Genomic DNA, 16,701 nt, shown 5'->3' with positions numbered 1-16,701 from the left:
TTGTATTGTAACGTCAGTTTAACTGATTTCTTTATGGTGAAAACTCTTGAAAACAACAAGACTGTTTTGTCTTATTACACAAATTAAAATCCATCTCCATGTTTTTCTATTGATGTCATTTCCCCACTAGAAAAAATGTGTGATGGAGGTCCATGGAAGGCAATAAAGTTTAAATCAAATAAGCAAAAGAGGATGCAGTTAAAATTAATAAAAGGTATTTAAGCTCCGTTTTGAACATCCAAAACACGTCCAACACTTGTTGGCTGCTTGTGTTCTTTAGGTCAGACGTGTGTCGGGAAGCGCCTCTGTTGTTTGAGACGCTGAGGGAACCGTCTGATGGGGGAACGTGGCTCCACCTAACACCGCTCTCTGTTTAATGGCGGATGAAATAAAGAAAGTGGTGGTACTTTATTTACTTTGAGCAAGCGAACGTCGTGTTCACAAGATAATTAATCCACCAGATAATTTAGAGGCGGTCGGTTTGGTAAATTTTACTCCAGGAGCTGCGTGCTGCGAGGCTTGCTTTCAAGCTTCAGACTGAACTGAAGCAGCGGCTGCTGACGTCATTACGCTCTTGCGCGATGCTGCGTTCAGGACAACATGGAAAACTCACGACTCTTATGCCAATACGGTCGCAATGATGCATTTAGGTACTGAAATGGAATAGCATGAACATTCACATGGTGTTTATGTAATATAGCGAATCGATAATAAAAAAATCTGTGTCGACCAATTTACGTAATCAACATCATCGATTATTTAAACTAATCGGGGCAGCCCTAGAACATTTTGTGGATCCTACAATTAGAAAAAAAATTAAATACATATATTTTCGACCACTAAAGATGTGAAATACCAAATGCAGATTTTACGAGACAATCAGTGGTTGTGCTTTTGTCATTTTCCTTCACCTTATTATTATGAAAACATTTTTAACCAATGTTGAGTAAACAGGGCTGGGCGATTAATCGGATTTTGATCTTGATTATGATTTGGGTTTTCAGTGATCATCAAAACATAATGATCTATCAGAGCCGGAAAAGGGCAGAGTGCCTTCTCCGGGTCAGGGGGGTCGCCCTGTCTCAAGTGGAGGAGTTTAAGTATCTGGGGATCTTGTTCACGAATRGGGGAAGAACGGAGCGGGAGATCGACAGGCGGATTGGCGCAGCGTCTGCTGTAAAGCGGGCGCTGTACCGGTCCGTCGTGGTGAAGAGAGAGCTGAGTCAGAAAGCGAAGCTCTCGATTTACCGGTCGATCTACGTTCCTACCCTCATCTATGGTCATGAGCTTTGGGTCATGACCGAAAGAACGAGGTCCCGGATACAAGCGGCCGAACTGAGTTTCCTCCGCAGGGTGTCTGGGCTCTCTCTTAGAGATAGGGTGAGAAGCTCAGTCATCCGGGAGGGACTCAGAGTAGAGCCGCTGCTCCTCCACGTCGAGAGGAGCCAGTTGAGGTGGCTTGGGCATCTGGTAAGGATGCCTTCTGGACGCCTCCCTGGTGAGGTATTCCGGGCACGTCCCACCGGGAGGAGGCCCCGAGGAAGACCCAGGACACGCTGGAGGGACTATGTCTCTCGGCTGGCCTGGGAACGCCTTGGAGTTCCCCCGGAGGAGCTGGAAGAAGTGGCTGGGGAGAGGGAGGTCTGGGCCTCCCTTCTGAAGCTGCTGCCCCCGCGACCCGACCCCGGATAGGCGGAAGAAAATGGATGGATGGATGGATGGATCTATCAGTTTACTTCGGGCCGTATAATTTCCGTGATGCAAAAAACTGACAGAATCCAGTTATGGAATCCAGTGTAAAATGCGGAATCTCACAGAGATCGCTTATTTGTGCGAGTTTCTGAGGTATTTTGACTGCTGCTGCTCCCATTACCTGCCTTTACCTGCAACAGGCACACGGAGCGAGCTCTCTGTGCTCCCCCCCTCCCGACACCGGAGGAGGGGGAGAGAAAAAAAAGCTGCGACTGTGACTTGCTCAGTGAACAACAAACTCACTAAAAGCAACATCCTCCAAAAAATATGAAGCTAGGGTAAAGTTTACGACAGAACAAAACCCCAGCGGTTATTTATCTGTAGAAAAACTTTCCTGTAAGTTTTGTCAGCACGACAGGCTAGATGCTGTGAAGACCGCTTCCTCAACAACAACAAAAGACAGACATACTATAATTTACACATTGTGTAAATTTATTAAGCTATGAATTGGTTTATATGTAGCTGAGAGCAATCTCTATCACATACAGAATTGAATTTCAAAATTCAAAATGGCCACCAAAGATAAAAAGGAATAAATGACTATGACTAAACCATTTTTAGCCATAGTAAGGTGAAATTTGTTATGAAGGTTGATGACAGTAATCTCAAACAAATTGTAGTCAAATTTTACAAATGCCATATGACTAGCTCCTTATTTCAGAAAGTATTCTAGCGTTTTCTTTACTTCTGCATTTTTAAAGTGATTACTCTTTTGCCATCCTATTTTTCCTCATTCTAACTTTTAAGTTGTCTAATTATTTATCTGAAGAAATTTCTCTTACTCATCCACATAGCCTTCAACTACCAAACTTAAAAAAGAAGGAATCTGCACCCGTTTCTCTAAAGTAGCTATGCCAGGTGCCATGCGCAAAGCAGATGACCTGTTTTAGCTGTAAATTATACAGTGCATTCCACTCACACTTCATAATCACTTTATTCTATTGCCTCCCTGTTGCGTGTCAGAGGGTGATTACATCTGCACATCACAATGTTGCTGCAGCGATGTAGTGTTCCAACTGCAGCCATCAGAAACCATTTCTAAAGCCAGGGTGAGCATCACACAGCACAAACACATATGTTGAACACACAAAAGACACCCGTGTGCTCTCATCTGTGCCTGTGAAGTCTGAATTAATTAAAAGTCATTGGAGACTTGATTCAGCCCTTACAAAGCACTTTTAATCCTTCACAATTTCACTGCTTGTCAATGCATCATTAGTGACAGCTACAGATGTGAGACATTAAGTGGGCGGAGCATTTTCTGGATTTTTCTCAGGACAAAGTAAAACTGACTTGCCTTGACAGAAATGCAGCTGTTCTGTTCATCTTTTGCTCTAAAACTTATCTGCCAGTTGTTCTGCCAGTTGTTGCACGTTACAGAAATGTACCACTGGAGTCTGGCGGCGCATCAAATCAGAGCAGAACCTTTGCTCTGATCTCAAGCTGTCGAGTTCATTTATTAGCTATGCTGAACATGAGGTCAGTCACTTTTTTTTTCTCACCAAACATGCTTGTAATAGGAGGGTTTCACGTGACGTCACGATGCAGTGCCACTAGAGCGAGAAGTTCGGATGGAGGTCGGAAGTGAAAAAGTGGACGATCTATCTGAAAAAATGCCCATGTCTTGTGTAGTTTACGAGTGCTCCACTAATTCTAACTGAATTAATAATAAATAATTATGCAACGATTAAATCATATATTAAATCAAATAAAATTATGGCTCTTTTTATTAATGTTCGTCATATTTGAAGCAAGTTGCAGCAGGAGGATGCAAAATAGTGCTGATTCATGGGGGAAACCCACCTCATTCCCCTCTCTGGTGTCACCCCCACCCCGCCGAACAAACCTAAACCCCCCAAACTCCTTTCTGACTGAAGCCTGAAATTATTAGACAAGCGGCAAAAAAGTCTACCTGAGGATAAAAATAAAAAGAGGCGGAAGTTGAATAAAGTTTGGCTGCGATAGAGAGGCAGCGAGATCGGAAGTCAGCAATGAGATATCCGAAATTTATTACATTTATTATTTATGTATAACTATATTTCATATTTATGGTGAAGTTTAGTTAGTTATTTTAGTGTCTTTGATGCAAAAAAAAGGCGATGTGGAGCTCCAGTCCAGCTGCGGGCAGGTGGACCGAGTCGGACCGAGCTGCAGCTTGAGACAGGAGCTCAAAAAGGCAGAGATGGAGGAAAAACAGTCGGAGACAGAGCAAGGACTTTGATGAGGAAGTAGGTCATTCACTATTTCAATTATAAGAGGCAAGAGAAGAAGATCGAGCACCGAGCAGACTCTCCGGTCCCGTTACTAGTCTACTGGGCAGACGGTGCGGCGCTAACTGGATGCTAACTACACAGAACAGCTGATGAAAGCACATAAACAACAGGAGGTGTAGAACTTTTTATTCAGCGGGTGGATCYACAACCTCGGTACCAAACAGCTCCATGATGATTATTGGTTGTTTTTTGCCAGGGTGAGTGTTTTTTCTGATATTGTTTTATATGTTAAGATAATGCTAACAGTAGCTGCTAACGTCAACACACATCCAGCAGCTAACGACACAGAACTAGGGCAGCCTAAAGTCCAGATGAGGTCCACATTAAACTACCAGTAACTTAATACTCACTACAAAATAAACGATCATTATAAACATAACTTCTAAAACAAGTTAGCAGCTAACATAGTCTGATGTAGTGATTGCTGCCTGCAGACACTGGCATCCTGCTCCTCCCGACCGCAGATGTTTTAAAATTCACTTTTTACGTTCGTTCCATGAACTTTCTGCATTTTTTTTTCATCTTTGTTTATGATAATCAGTATTATCATAGGTTGTCATAGGGTTGGGCAGAATCGTGTGGAATTATTCATCAGATAAACTTTTGCTGGTTATTATTTGGCACCACCTGGTGATGTAAGGCATGTGTGGTACCGACAGCCTCAGCAAATCTTTAGGTTCGGTCGAAAACACATTCATCCTCATCATACGAGTCATGGCTGACACATTAGTGAACAAATTGTTGTTATATATCTTGAAATAGGATCCAAATCCATACAATATAGACTCTCTACAGTAGTTTCCTCCATAGATATTTTACCCCCTGCCCTCCAGCGGAGATCGCTCCGCCTTCGAAACCATTGTGACTGAAACCCAGCTATTGCCTGACATAGAGATGCAAGCAATTAATTGACTTTTGATTGTCGAATAATAGTTTATCAGATTAAAATTCCTTCCATTCAATAGATTGAAAACGTCAATTTAAGCCGTATTTCGGTGAAGTTTGGCTGCCTTCCAGTAGAAGGCGCAGCTGCTGGTTGCTGGCTGCGCTGCCTGGACTATTCTACCCTGGTCAATGTGGGCGGCATCATAATTAAACATGCAAATCTTGTTTAGTTTTATTTGCGACACAACAATAATAATGGACTACACCAAACTCGAAAGAAAAGTACTGAAAGCTGTACCGGACCATCCAGCAGTATGACGCTTAAGAAAAGAGAGCAGGACGATCCAGAATAGTAAGCTAACTGTAGTTAACGTCAGCTTGTCCTTGTAGAGTTTAACTCTGCATGAAAGAACAAAAACAAAACAAAAAACTTACAGTCACTACAAATAATTAATTTAAAGTTAATCTCATCTGTATAACGTAGTGAACAAATCAAATGAACAGTAACTAATGTCAAATCAGCAGCCCAGCCCAGATAAAACCACAGGGGATGTAAACAAACAGTTCTAGTACTCATTTGTATGTTCACCCCTCTCAGGGATATTTTATTATGTTTATAGTTTGCTTTTGAGTAAATCTTTAGCTTAAAATGTTACCCTAAATGTTAGTTTTGCATTTCTCTCTTCAGGGTGGATTAAGTGTTTTTTTCTTTCCATTTTTTTCCAACTAGCAACCTAATAGATTCCTGTTTTGTTATATTTTATAAATATGTCCAAGTTAAATAATGTGTAAGAAATCCACAATTTTCTGTTTATTCAGTGAGTGCTTACAGCTGGCACAATAAATTTTATAAAATATAATACAGTTTTTTTTATTTAGCATGTAAAAAATTAGTCATTCATATCATATAAAGACCCTTGATTCAAGAGAAATGTCAGGTTTTTAGGAAAATGGTCGCTTATCAATTAATCGTTRGCTAATCAATTGATCAATCAACTTTAGATTAATTCATTAATCAATACCTTGCAACTCTAGTCCAATCAGTTGAGAAAGCAGATAATATATGTAAACCATATGTGTGGCATCACGAGTGGAGAACGCCATTGAAGGCAGGTGATCTAGATGCCAATCCCTCTCCTCAAACAAGACAGAGTTGCTTAAATCTGGTTTGGGAGTTGGTCTGGTTTAGTGTGGGTGATCAGTGGATTAAAAAGAAAATTGAAAAAATTAGTAGTATTTATCTCTTGCATTCCACAAGATATCAAACAATATATCCCCATATTTCAGAGAATTTCAAAAATCTAAGAAAAAATATTAAGTACTAACTTTATGTTCTTGGAACTAACAAACACCAATTTATTTTGCCAAAAAATAATTTCCAAATGTTAGCTGATCAATGGGATTTCTTATATCTTTAAACTAGGAATTGCCAGGTAAATGCTGATTATGCAGTCTTGTTAAAATGGACAAACTGATGCAACTATTGCAGCCACTATTTATTTTTCTCTTTTTTTAAAGACCAGCAGTGTCTACCCTTGTTCATACAGAATAAATTGTGCCTGCTTGGATAGAGGAGGTGAGCAATGACTTTTCAGTTTCAGCAGCTGTAGTTGTGTGTTGTTTTCCCAATCTCTGGTACATAACTTTTCATAACTTTTTTATGCATGTAAACATCCATAAGCTTCGTAAGTGGGGATGGGAAGAAAATTTTTATGTTAGTTTTAAATTGTATCCAAACAGCGTCATTGTTTATCCCAATTATTTGACAATTTATATCCAGTAAAATTTGTTATCGTGACAGGCCTAGTCTGATTCAGTCTTTCAGCAAAGGACAGACAGCAGTCCTTAGCAGTGTTGTAGTCTGTTTTTGCAGATGCTTGGCATTGATGTGTAGAATTTAACTGCATCTCACAAATACAGAAAAAGAAAACTCTGTGTAGACTTTCATATTGTCTGAAATGTTATGAAAACATAAATGGCAAATGAAGAATGTTTTTGGGTGATTTGTAAACTGATAATTGCAACATGAATCGGAGAGAAAAACAGGGGCCTCTGAGTGTTTGTCTGACAAAAGAAATACCACTAAAGTTTATTTTGCAGTGAAAGCTGGAACAAGGAGCCAAAGTGCAAATAAAAAGCTCAAGAGGGGAACATGACCTGACTTCTATTGATGCACTTCTCCAACTAAGCTTCCAGTACTTTCCTTTAACAAGCAAGAATATTAGGATACAATTATAATTTTTGGGATTCTTGTTGTGACAAAAAGACTGGCTGTGGGAGTAATGGGAGTACAATCATTCCTCAATGCTCCACAAAGCACACAGACTTGATTAGTAAAACATTTTGCATTTTGACCAGAGAGAAAACTGACAACAGCTGTAGGAAAAATAACAGTTTGAGCTACAAACAAAAAAATGTGAAATTTAAAATAGAAAAAAGACCGGACGTAGAAATAAACAAAGACAATAAGCTTGAGAAAAGTTGGAGAAAAGGGAAAAAAAGAAAAACATATGGATGTAATTGAAAGCCGATGAAGTGCTGAAGTCATCTTCCTGTCAGGTTATCAGGCCCAAGGCAAAGCAGCTATAACTCACAAAACATGTCTTTTTTTTCCTAAACCCATTATGTTGCACCACACAACATAATAAACTTTACATGCTTCAAAAAGAACAAATCCTGAAACATGTCAAGTAAGGTGTGGCATTTCTAGTATTAAGGGTTACATGTTTGCCTAATCCAATCTGTAAACAGATGGTGTTATCCTCTCAACCTTTTTGAGATTTTCTTTGAGTGCAAACACACAAGCCTGTTCTGTCCTTCCCATTAGCCTCTTTGGCATGGTTGCACAATGACCTCATATGCAATGGGCTGAAGTCCAGAGAAAACACACACACGCACGCACACACACATAGCACAGCACAAGAGCCTGTAGAGTCCCATATAAGGACTCGCTGATGATGTAATGGGCGCCGCTGACTGTGAGCAAGAGTCAGTTTGCAGAGCACTTCTCATAATGTTTGGTTTTCCGGATGGAATGTCCACATCACTGGGATCTTGAGGGAAAGGGGGAAACATGAAATAAGAACGGCAATAAATTTGGAGGATTTTCTGAAAAAGGACCGAGGCTAACCACATCGCATAGGTAGGAAACTAAGCTCCTATTCATTCTGAAAAGATAAAAACATTTGCTCAGGCTTAAAAGTCCTGTTCACTTTCAAGTTAAGCTGGAACAGATTAACAATTTAATATTTGCGGGTTAGAGCTCTTCTAATTGATATCTAAACTTTACATTTAGAAACAGTGAATTCTGTTATTCTATTTTGCCATAATTTAAATTCCAAAGAAAATTTCAAGTTAAACATCTGCCCATCTGCTCTTTTTGCAGTTCTTTGATTTTAAAGAATATTTATATTTACGGGGGAAAAAAATAATTCATGCAAACATTACACTGGGGTTAAAATATAAAGTCTCATTGTTTATACTCTAGAAATAACTTCTCGATTAAAAGTTTAGACCTAAATCAACTAATTCCTAAGCATTATAACTCCACATACCACATTTTGTAGCAGAAGAATATTCTTACATTTTCTATTAAAAAAAAGCAACTTTCAGTAGAGGAACACAAGTAAAGTTAACTATTAGCATTTAAATAAGCAACATTAGAAGCAAATAGTACACACTTTCAGATTCTACACAGCATAAAGCCAGAAGTGTCACTAAATTGCTCAATGCACATTTAATATATTTGTCCATTTCTGGCAGGGGTCTAGCAAAATGTTGAGAGTGACACAACTTGCTAAAAGTAGCCAGTCTTTAATTACTTTAAGAACAGGGGTATTCCTGTCGCTCCAAGCTGGATGTTGGTAGCATCTGAGGTGCACAGAGGGAGGGTGCAGTGTTGAAGGTACTCAAGGGTAGAACTTCTTAATTATCTAACAATCCCTGCCAGGGGACCATCTGCCATGCTAGACAAAGCTTCCTACAGGCTGCAAGTTGCCTAGAGAGAAATCTCCCAACAGCAAAGAAACATACAGATTTTTACATGTACATGTTGCTTATAAACACATTAGATTAAAAAAGCAGACATCACACTATTACTAAAGTTGATCTAAAAACATTATGCTGGAACTTAGAACAACTTGACAGATCATTTGTTTTTAAGATTTTAAACACTAAACTTCTTTAAGATCAGTAGAGGCCAGTATGAAACTTGAGCAGATAAGTCTGACATAACTATGTTTTTTTTTCTTCCCCTCAACAGACTGAGACTCTTATTAATAAATGACTGAATACCAGGAATTGAAAAGCAAGAAAAATAAGAGACATATCAGTACTGAAAGAAAAGCTGACCAAGCTGAAGACTTTCGCACTGCTTTTCATTAAGGACTTACAACATCTAGGAAAGTTGGTGGAAGATCAGCAGCGTGACGTTAAATACCTAACTACAATCGCTGCTCATATTGAGCAGGGGGTCTGTGCTGCTGAAGCTGGCGCAAATGTGGAGGAGGTGCTTAAATTCCTACATGTTGGAGTAGAGCAGCTTAATCAAGTTTCCAACCTCCGCCAAAACCAGAACAGCATGACGGCCCTGAGATCATTGACAGAGGTTGAGGTGCTAAGAAGAAGGGTGGTGGAAATGGAGGGGAAGGACGAAGAACTGATACGAATGGCGGATCAATGCCGAGACCTGGACCACAGACTGGCCAACGAGACGAGTCACAGCCGCAGTCTGAAACTTGAGGTGGACAAGCTCAATGGAAGAATCAGTGAACTGGACCGGTTAGAAGATGCTTTGTGCAAAAGCAAACAGGACTGTAGTATTCTGAAGAGCAAGTTGGAGCGAGAGAGAGAGTTCAGCAAGGTGATGTCGGGTGAGCTTGACACTTTAAGGCTCAGGGTGAGAGAGCTAGAGACTATTGAGCTCCAACTGGAGAAAAGTGAAATGGCTGTTCGACAGGATTTGGGCAAGCTCAGGTCACTGACTGTAGCCTTGGTGGAGGACAGAAAGAATATGGCTGAGAGGCTCCAGCAGGCCGAGGAAAAGATTATTAAGAAAGACAGCAAAAGAAATGAGCAAAGTAATTTGGCAACAATGACAGAGCGGCTGAGAGAGGAGAAGCAGCTGGCACTGAGGTCTAAGGCAGATTTAGAAGAGAAGATTAAGGCCATAATGAAGGAAAAAGGCGAGCTTCAAGACAGACTAAGAGCAGAGGAGGAAAGGAATAGAGAATTACAGAGTAAAATAACTATAATGAAAAAAAAGTTAAACATCTTTGATAATAGGAAAGAAAAAGAAGATAAGTACACAAACAACTCCATTCCAGACAACACCGCTTATCACTGCCAAACAGAAGACAACAAAGTTAAAGAGCTGACCAAGGAACTAGATGAATTGCAAAAGAAACTCCATGAAAAAGAGTTGTTGCAAGCAGAGCTTATGAAATTGGAGGAGGATTATGAGTCTCTGGAAAGGAAGCTGAAAGACGAACAAAGGAGGTCACAAATTCTAACAGAGGAGCTAGAGGTGGCAAAGAAGGAGCTTTCCAGGTACAAGCAGGAAGAGAAACAGGAGGTCAACCAAGAGCACCGTCTTCTATGCCATCTTCAGAAGGAGCAAGTTAAATCGAGACTTTTAACCAAAGAAGTGGACACCCTGAAGGAGAAACTCCAGAAGCTGATGGGGACAGAGGAGTCTATCTCCAACGTGCAGATGGATCAGTCAACGCTGCAGAGGAAACTGACCCAGCAGGAAGCCAAGAACAAAGAACTGGTCAAGGTGATGGAGAAACTGACGAGTGAGCTCGACATGTACAGGCAAACACAGAATAACAACTTCTCACACCATCACCAGACCACCAGAGAAGTACAAACTGAACCTGCAAATCACATGCCTCCAAACTACAATCAATGCAGTGAGAAATTAAATAGAGAAAACACTAACAACCCAAATCTTAATACAAAGGTCATACATGAAGGAAGCCTAAATATCCTAAACACTGAAATAAATGACATCTGTCAGCACGACAACCACTCCGAAATAGACATGCATCAAAATGTTAATGGAGAAGTGATGACGTTAACACATACACCTGGGCAGCCCTTGCAGATTAAAGTAACGCCACATCATATGCTCAACACAGCAACGCTCGAGATTACCAGTCCTTCTAGGGACTCAGCAACATCTTACACCAGCACAGCTGCCATACCAACAAGAGGAGCTTCACCTAAGCAGAGAATAACCATCATCCAGAACTCAGGTTCACCCGCTGTCAGTCCTAAAACCTCAACTTCAACTCCTGAATGCACCATCTCTCCATTTAACGAAACGCCGGTCTCTCGAGTGTTAAGTCCAAAACCATCCCGCTCTACAACACCGGAAAACAACTCACCGATTCAGATTGTCACAGTCAAAACCTGTTCTCCTGAGCCAGCAGAGGATACAAATCAGGTGCTCTTCTGCAAGACTCCTGATCAGCCCAACAGCTGGCAGCATCAGAGGTCCAACAGCAATGACACAAGTCCGAGCATCATCACAGCCGAAGACAGTAAGATCCATATTCACCTGGGAAGTCTGTATAGCCATCCTCTGAATGGTATGACCCACAGCATCCCACAGTCTGTTGGGCCATACTACCTCCGGCACGAACAAAGGACTCACCTAATAGCTAACGGCTGTCATGTAAAAGGTGTTGGAAAGATTACAAGCAGTATCACCATATCTCCTGCCAACGCTTCTGCATCACAATCAAACATTACTGTTGGTGGCCTTTGTGATTAGGTCCAAAAAACAAGATCAAATTAGAAATTAGCTAAAGTACTACACTTTCTCTAAGATGATCTATAATCTAGTGTAATAACCATTACATAATACTTTACTCTGATCCTTTATAACCCACATAACATGCATAATGCTTCTTAGAAACTCTAAAAACATCTTGTTTGTAGCACACATGTACTGTATCATGGGAAAAAAATGTTTCTAATGTGTTTGTTGTAATTTATCATTACAGCTGTTTTTATGTTTTTATGTTCATTAAAACAGTTTTCTTCTTAATGCATTCATCTTTATTACTTTTCTAGATGTAGGTAACGGGTTCTTTGCAAAATGCAAACAGGTTTAGATTTTAAAAATGTACAAAAATGAAAATTATGTTTAAGGTTTTTTTCTATTCCATTTCATCTGATTTACAACAAATGATTTAGTATGTCATTTTACAATTTAAAGATAGATATCTTTTTTATTATTTTTTGCTGCAATAACTCACATGCAATGTAATCCTGATTTGTGTCATTATTGTTCTGTCTGTATATAAAAGATAATTGCAATAAAAATGTTGAATAAAACTGTCTTTTACAAAGATACAGTCACTATATTTGTTAATTTTCTTTGACATTTAATTGATTATATAACTTGCAAGATTACATAGATGAGAATGCAAAGAAACTATTCACAGCAGTCTAGAGTTGTGTAAAAATAAAGATATGTACGCTTTTTAAAATCCAATGTAAAATAAATTGTACATCTTATTTCTGAATTTAGATCAATGGATTCTTTTTAACAAGAGACTAGAAGTGATATAAGAACCAAAGCACAACTCCATATTACTTTAAGAGCATACAATTAGCTCCAACCATGTAAGACTTGTGGAACATTATTGAATGAAGTGGCAAAAACAAATATCTCCAGTCATCATGTGGATGCTGAAATGCTTTAATTAATTCGATCCAGTTATCAAGTAACGACATTTTATATTAGAAATCACCAGACATCAGTAAGGGCCCTTTATAAAACAGTGTTGACATAACAGGCACAATAAGACAAATGTAGGGAATGTCAATCCCTGATGTCAATGGTAAGCAAGGCAAGATGAGGCAAGTTGTTGACAGTTTAGAGAAGCAAAATGTAGCTTGACAAACGCTCTCATGAAAATCGTTATCAGTGGACACAAGACACATCAAGTCTTTTGGGCTCTTGCAAATCTTTGCTACATCCATAGGACTTCAAAGTCCATCTTAGGTATTTGTGAACTTCATATCCTTTTCAGCCTCGTCAATTTTCTGTCAGACTTAGACCTTCTTTCAAAGAGCTCTGTGATAAAAATGCCAGCAACAACAGCATGACAACGTATGATATGATATATGACACAGCATACCTATGAAAAGTGAAACGCCCTCATTAAAACATAACACAAATAAATTTTTATTTAAAAAAATGTTTTGCATTGACCAAAGCCACTCTGAAGGAAATTTGTTCTGTTTACCACTGACTGTTAACAACTTACACATACTGTTTATTTTTATGTACTACTTATGTTGCCTAATCATCTATTTTTTTGATTAAACTGTGATTTTTAAACATCAATTATTCTCATCAGCTGACAGGAAGTATGTGTGAGGATCTGGTCTCTCGCTTTAGGGAGGCTTTCCCCCACCGGAGTAATAATTTGAAATGGGACGTCCAGGTCCTGAAGAAACTCTTAAAACACAATTGTATTTCCTGTTTTGGCACCACTTGCAGAGAAAATAAACCTTGTGGTTGGCCCAGTACCAGTATTGTATGTTCTTTATTCTTGCATCTAACACTCAAGTCTATTTGGTATTTATGTCTGGTTGTTAACATGCAATGGAATAAACTGAACGCACTTTTCTTCCTTGAATTGAAATAAATTTAACAAAATATTGACACCCCTAAACCACTGAAAAAAATAAATTAATAAAAATACAGCTGCAATGTTGCAAACCTAAAACCTTGAAGCTGAAGAAAAAATATTAAGTTCATGAAAGAACTGTGAATTGTCTTTTAATAATAATAATAATAATAATCTTAGAAGTAGAAATGTTTAGGCTGCCTTCAGGCCCAGGGCTTCCTTGTAAAAGAGATCTGTGATCTCAATTAGATTTGCCTGGTAAAATAAAGGTTAATAAATAAATTAAATAGATAAAATAGACCAAAATATTTAGCTGACGTTGTCCACTTAAAGGGATTCCCTATTAGTTGTAACATTAGACTTTATATGAAAAACATATACTTTAACTGTAAAATAAAGACTGTAAAAATAATGTAGGCTGTTCAGTTTTTATAATTTTTAAACTAAAAGTTTAAAAATATATTACACGGACGGGGACATTTTATTTACATGCAAAGCATTCTGGGTAAATGATGACATCAACTAGGTCATCGGTGCGAGGCTGCTAGCGAGCTATATCCACCCTGAAGGTTAATCTTGGACAACATCTGATGATTGGCTCTTTTAAACGAAACCAGAGAGCGTTGACAGAGAGGAGAAGGTAGAAATGACTCAGTCTGTAACTGAAAATATGGATGGAGGACAACAGAGCTGCTTCATGGAAGAAGAACCTCAGCTTAGCCTGTTAGCGTTAGCCCCGACGCTATCACCATATATATACATTAGTTCAGCGCTACACATTCTCCTCTTGTCACTGAAGTCCTCCATCAACATGACAGAGAGAGGAACACAAAAATGACTCAGTCTGCAACTGAAAATATGGATGGAGGACCTCAGTTTAGCTTGTTTGTTGCGCTAGCGCCGAGCTAATACATATAAGGCAATATAGTGTGGGCACCAGCGCAAAGGCTAACAGGCTAAGCTGAGGTTTTTCTTCCATGAAGCAGCTCTGTTGTCCTCCATCCATATTTTCAGTTACAGACTGAGTCATTTCTACCTTCTCCTCTCTGTCAACGCTCTCTGGTTTCATTTAAAAGAGCCAATCGTCAGATATTGTCCAAGATTAACCTTCAGGGTGGATATAGCTCGCTAACAGCCTCGCGCCGATGACCTAATTGATGTCATTTACCCAGAATTCTTTGCGTGTAAATAAAATGGCTCCGTCCGTGTTAAAATATATTTTAAAAATTTACAAAACTAAACAGCCTACAGTATTTTTATAGTCTTTATTTTACAGTTAAAATAAATGTTTATCAAATAAAGTTTAATGTTACAACTAATCGTGGATCCCTTTAAAAAAATAAGACTAAATAGAAAACTGGCAATAGGACATCCCAGTGCATACGAATTACCACGTAGGAAAAGGATGATGCAGCAGCTGTTGCAACAACTACCTGACAGTTTAATTTGTTTCAGCAAGATAATGTTGCATAGTTTTTTAGTGTGTATATTATACTAAAAGGTTAATAATTACACATTGAATCAACTCTTAAATGTTTAAGAATGAGAATTTGTCATGCAGAATGAAAAGATCATTTGTAGGCATTTAACTAAAAAAATATCAGCCAAAAGACAAGTTAATCTGAAAGGTAAAATTGACACTTATTTGCAAAAGTGTCCCTATTTACTTTGAATAATATCTAACAGTTTACAGTTTCACATTTCACCCATTTATGTTAACCCAAAAATTAAAGTGAAATGTAAAAGATGCAATAAAAAAAGAAAATGTTGATTTTCTTTATAAATAATGTGTGGGTATTATTAGTTAGGGGAGTCGTCCTGGAACCGGTAGGTCGCTGGTTCGACCCCTGTTCCAGCAGTCTCAGTTGTGTCCTTGGGCAAGATACTTCACCCTAATGCCTCTGATGTGTCCCATCAGTGTATGAATGTGATTGGCACTGATTAGTCTCCATAGCTGATTGTACATGTTAGTTTTGTGGAGACCTAATAGTGCTGTGTGAATGGGTAAATGAGGGCAGATTGTAGTGTGAAGCACTTGGATAGAAAGGCGCTATATAAGTAAAGTCCATTTTACATTTTACCATTTCTTGAAGGACTGTATTAGTTGGGTTTTGTCTGTACACGTGAACAAACTGACTATGTGTGGGTAAATGTTTGAGTTTAACAATTCCTAATGCAACCTTTTATTTTAAAGCTTACTGGACATGTTCTGTTGCTTTTTCTGCTCACAGCTAAATATTTCGCCACAATCAGGCCAGTAATCTTTCCATGACTGCCCCCTGTTGGTATGCAGCAAACATGAAGACATGAAAGAGAAAAGCTGTAGAAGGAACTTCGTCTGCTTATGTATGGAGCTAAACATGGAAATAGCCGAATTAATGCACAGCGAAAACTGTGAGAAATACAACCAACTCTGAAGCTGACCTTTTAGACTTATTATAAAGCAAGTGAACTGCAGCACAGAGGTGTTCACACAAACACGTGTTTACATCCTCTCTGGTCATAAAGAATCGCATTACCGACCTTATATTCTACATAACCTATCATAAATCAGTGGCCATCTAAACAAAACGTACCTGTACTGCAGTCTTTGTTTACCACTTGTTGATAAACTGACGTAACATTTTGGAAACTAAAAAAGCAGTGGTGTTTGTTAGCTTATGTTAGCATCTCGATAGCAAGTTCCACGTGAAATCATTGGTTATCTTGGACACTCCGATATCACATTAGACATATAACCTAAACATAAACCAAAATAACATAATTACCGTCATGTTTCCACCACTCGTCACCCAAATCGTCTCCCATTTTCCTGATTTTAGGAATCTGTCTGACCAATCCAAACAGACAGCGAGGAGAGCACGCTGGTGATGTGTTCAATGTCGATCCGTTCAAACTCCCAATGTGGGTATTAAAACGACAGAGTCACGCCGCAAACCAACAATATCGTAATTTAAACTATGTTTGAACTATTAGTATAATATACACTTTAATTTGGGTAAATATTTTATGCCAACAACTTGTAAAAACATAATAATTTTCAAATATCTTCATTTACCTTACCGATATTTGGGACAGTAAACATAACACAATTGAAAACAGGAAGGAGCTCACGGTTTGGCAAAACGTTTGCGCATATAATT

General features: G+C 38.8%; 2 protein-coding genes across 5 annotated transcripts in view; one reads left to right on the top strand and one right to left on the bottom strand.

Annotated features, from left to right (window-relative positions):
- The window catches only part of cmss1 (cms1 ribosomal small subunit homolog), a 33,280-nt gene extending 16,829 nt beyond the window's left edge, over window positions 1–16,451 (bottom strand). For all 4 annotated transcript variants that reach the window (XM_014030545.1, XM_014030546.1, XM_014030547.1 and 1 more), the window contains exon 1: window positions 16,327–16,451. In XM_014030545.1, the coding sequence (XP_013885999.1) occupies window positions 16,327–16,366 (40 nt within the window). In that variant the 5' untranslated portion in view covers window positions 16,367–16,451. The remainder of the gene's footprint in view (window positions 1–16,326) is intronic.
- On the top strand, window positions 7,828–12,279 carry LOC106534043 (filamin A-interacting protein 1-like). Its single transcript, XM_014030544.1, has 2 exons — window positions 7,828–8,052; window positions 9,172–12,279. The coding sequence occupies exon 2, from the start codon at window positions 9,490–9,492 to the stop codon at window positions 11,686–11,688; it is 2,199 nt and encodes a 732-aa protein (XP_013885998.1). The 5' UTR covers window positions 7,828–8,052; window positions 9,172–9,489; the 3' UTR covers window positions 11,689–12,279.
- Window positions 16,452–16,701: the final 250 nt, after the last annotated feature.

Source organism: Austrofundulus limnaeus, unplaced genomic scaffold, assembly GCF_001266775.1.
Source record: "Austrofundulus limnaeus strain Quisiro unplaced genomic scaffold, Austrofundulus_limnaeus-1.0 Scaffold1079, whole genome shotgun sequence".
Classification (NCBI taxonomy): Eukaryota; Metazoa; Chordata; class Actinopteri; order Cyprinodontiformes; family Rivulidae; genus Austrofundulus; species Austrofundulus limnaeus.
The sequence above is the reverse complement of the archived record's forward strand: the minus strand, read 5'-3'. Positions and strand labels throughout refer to the sequence as shown.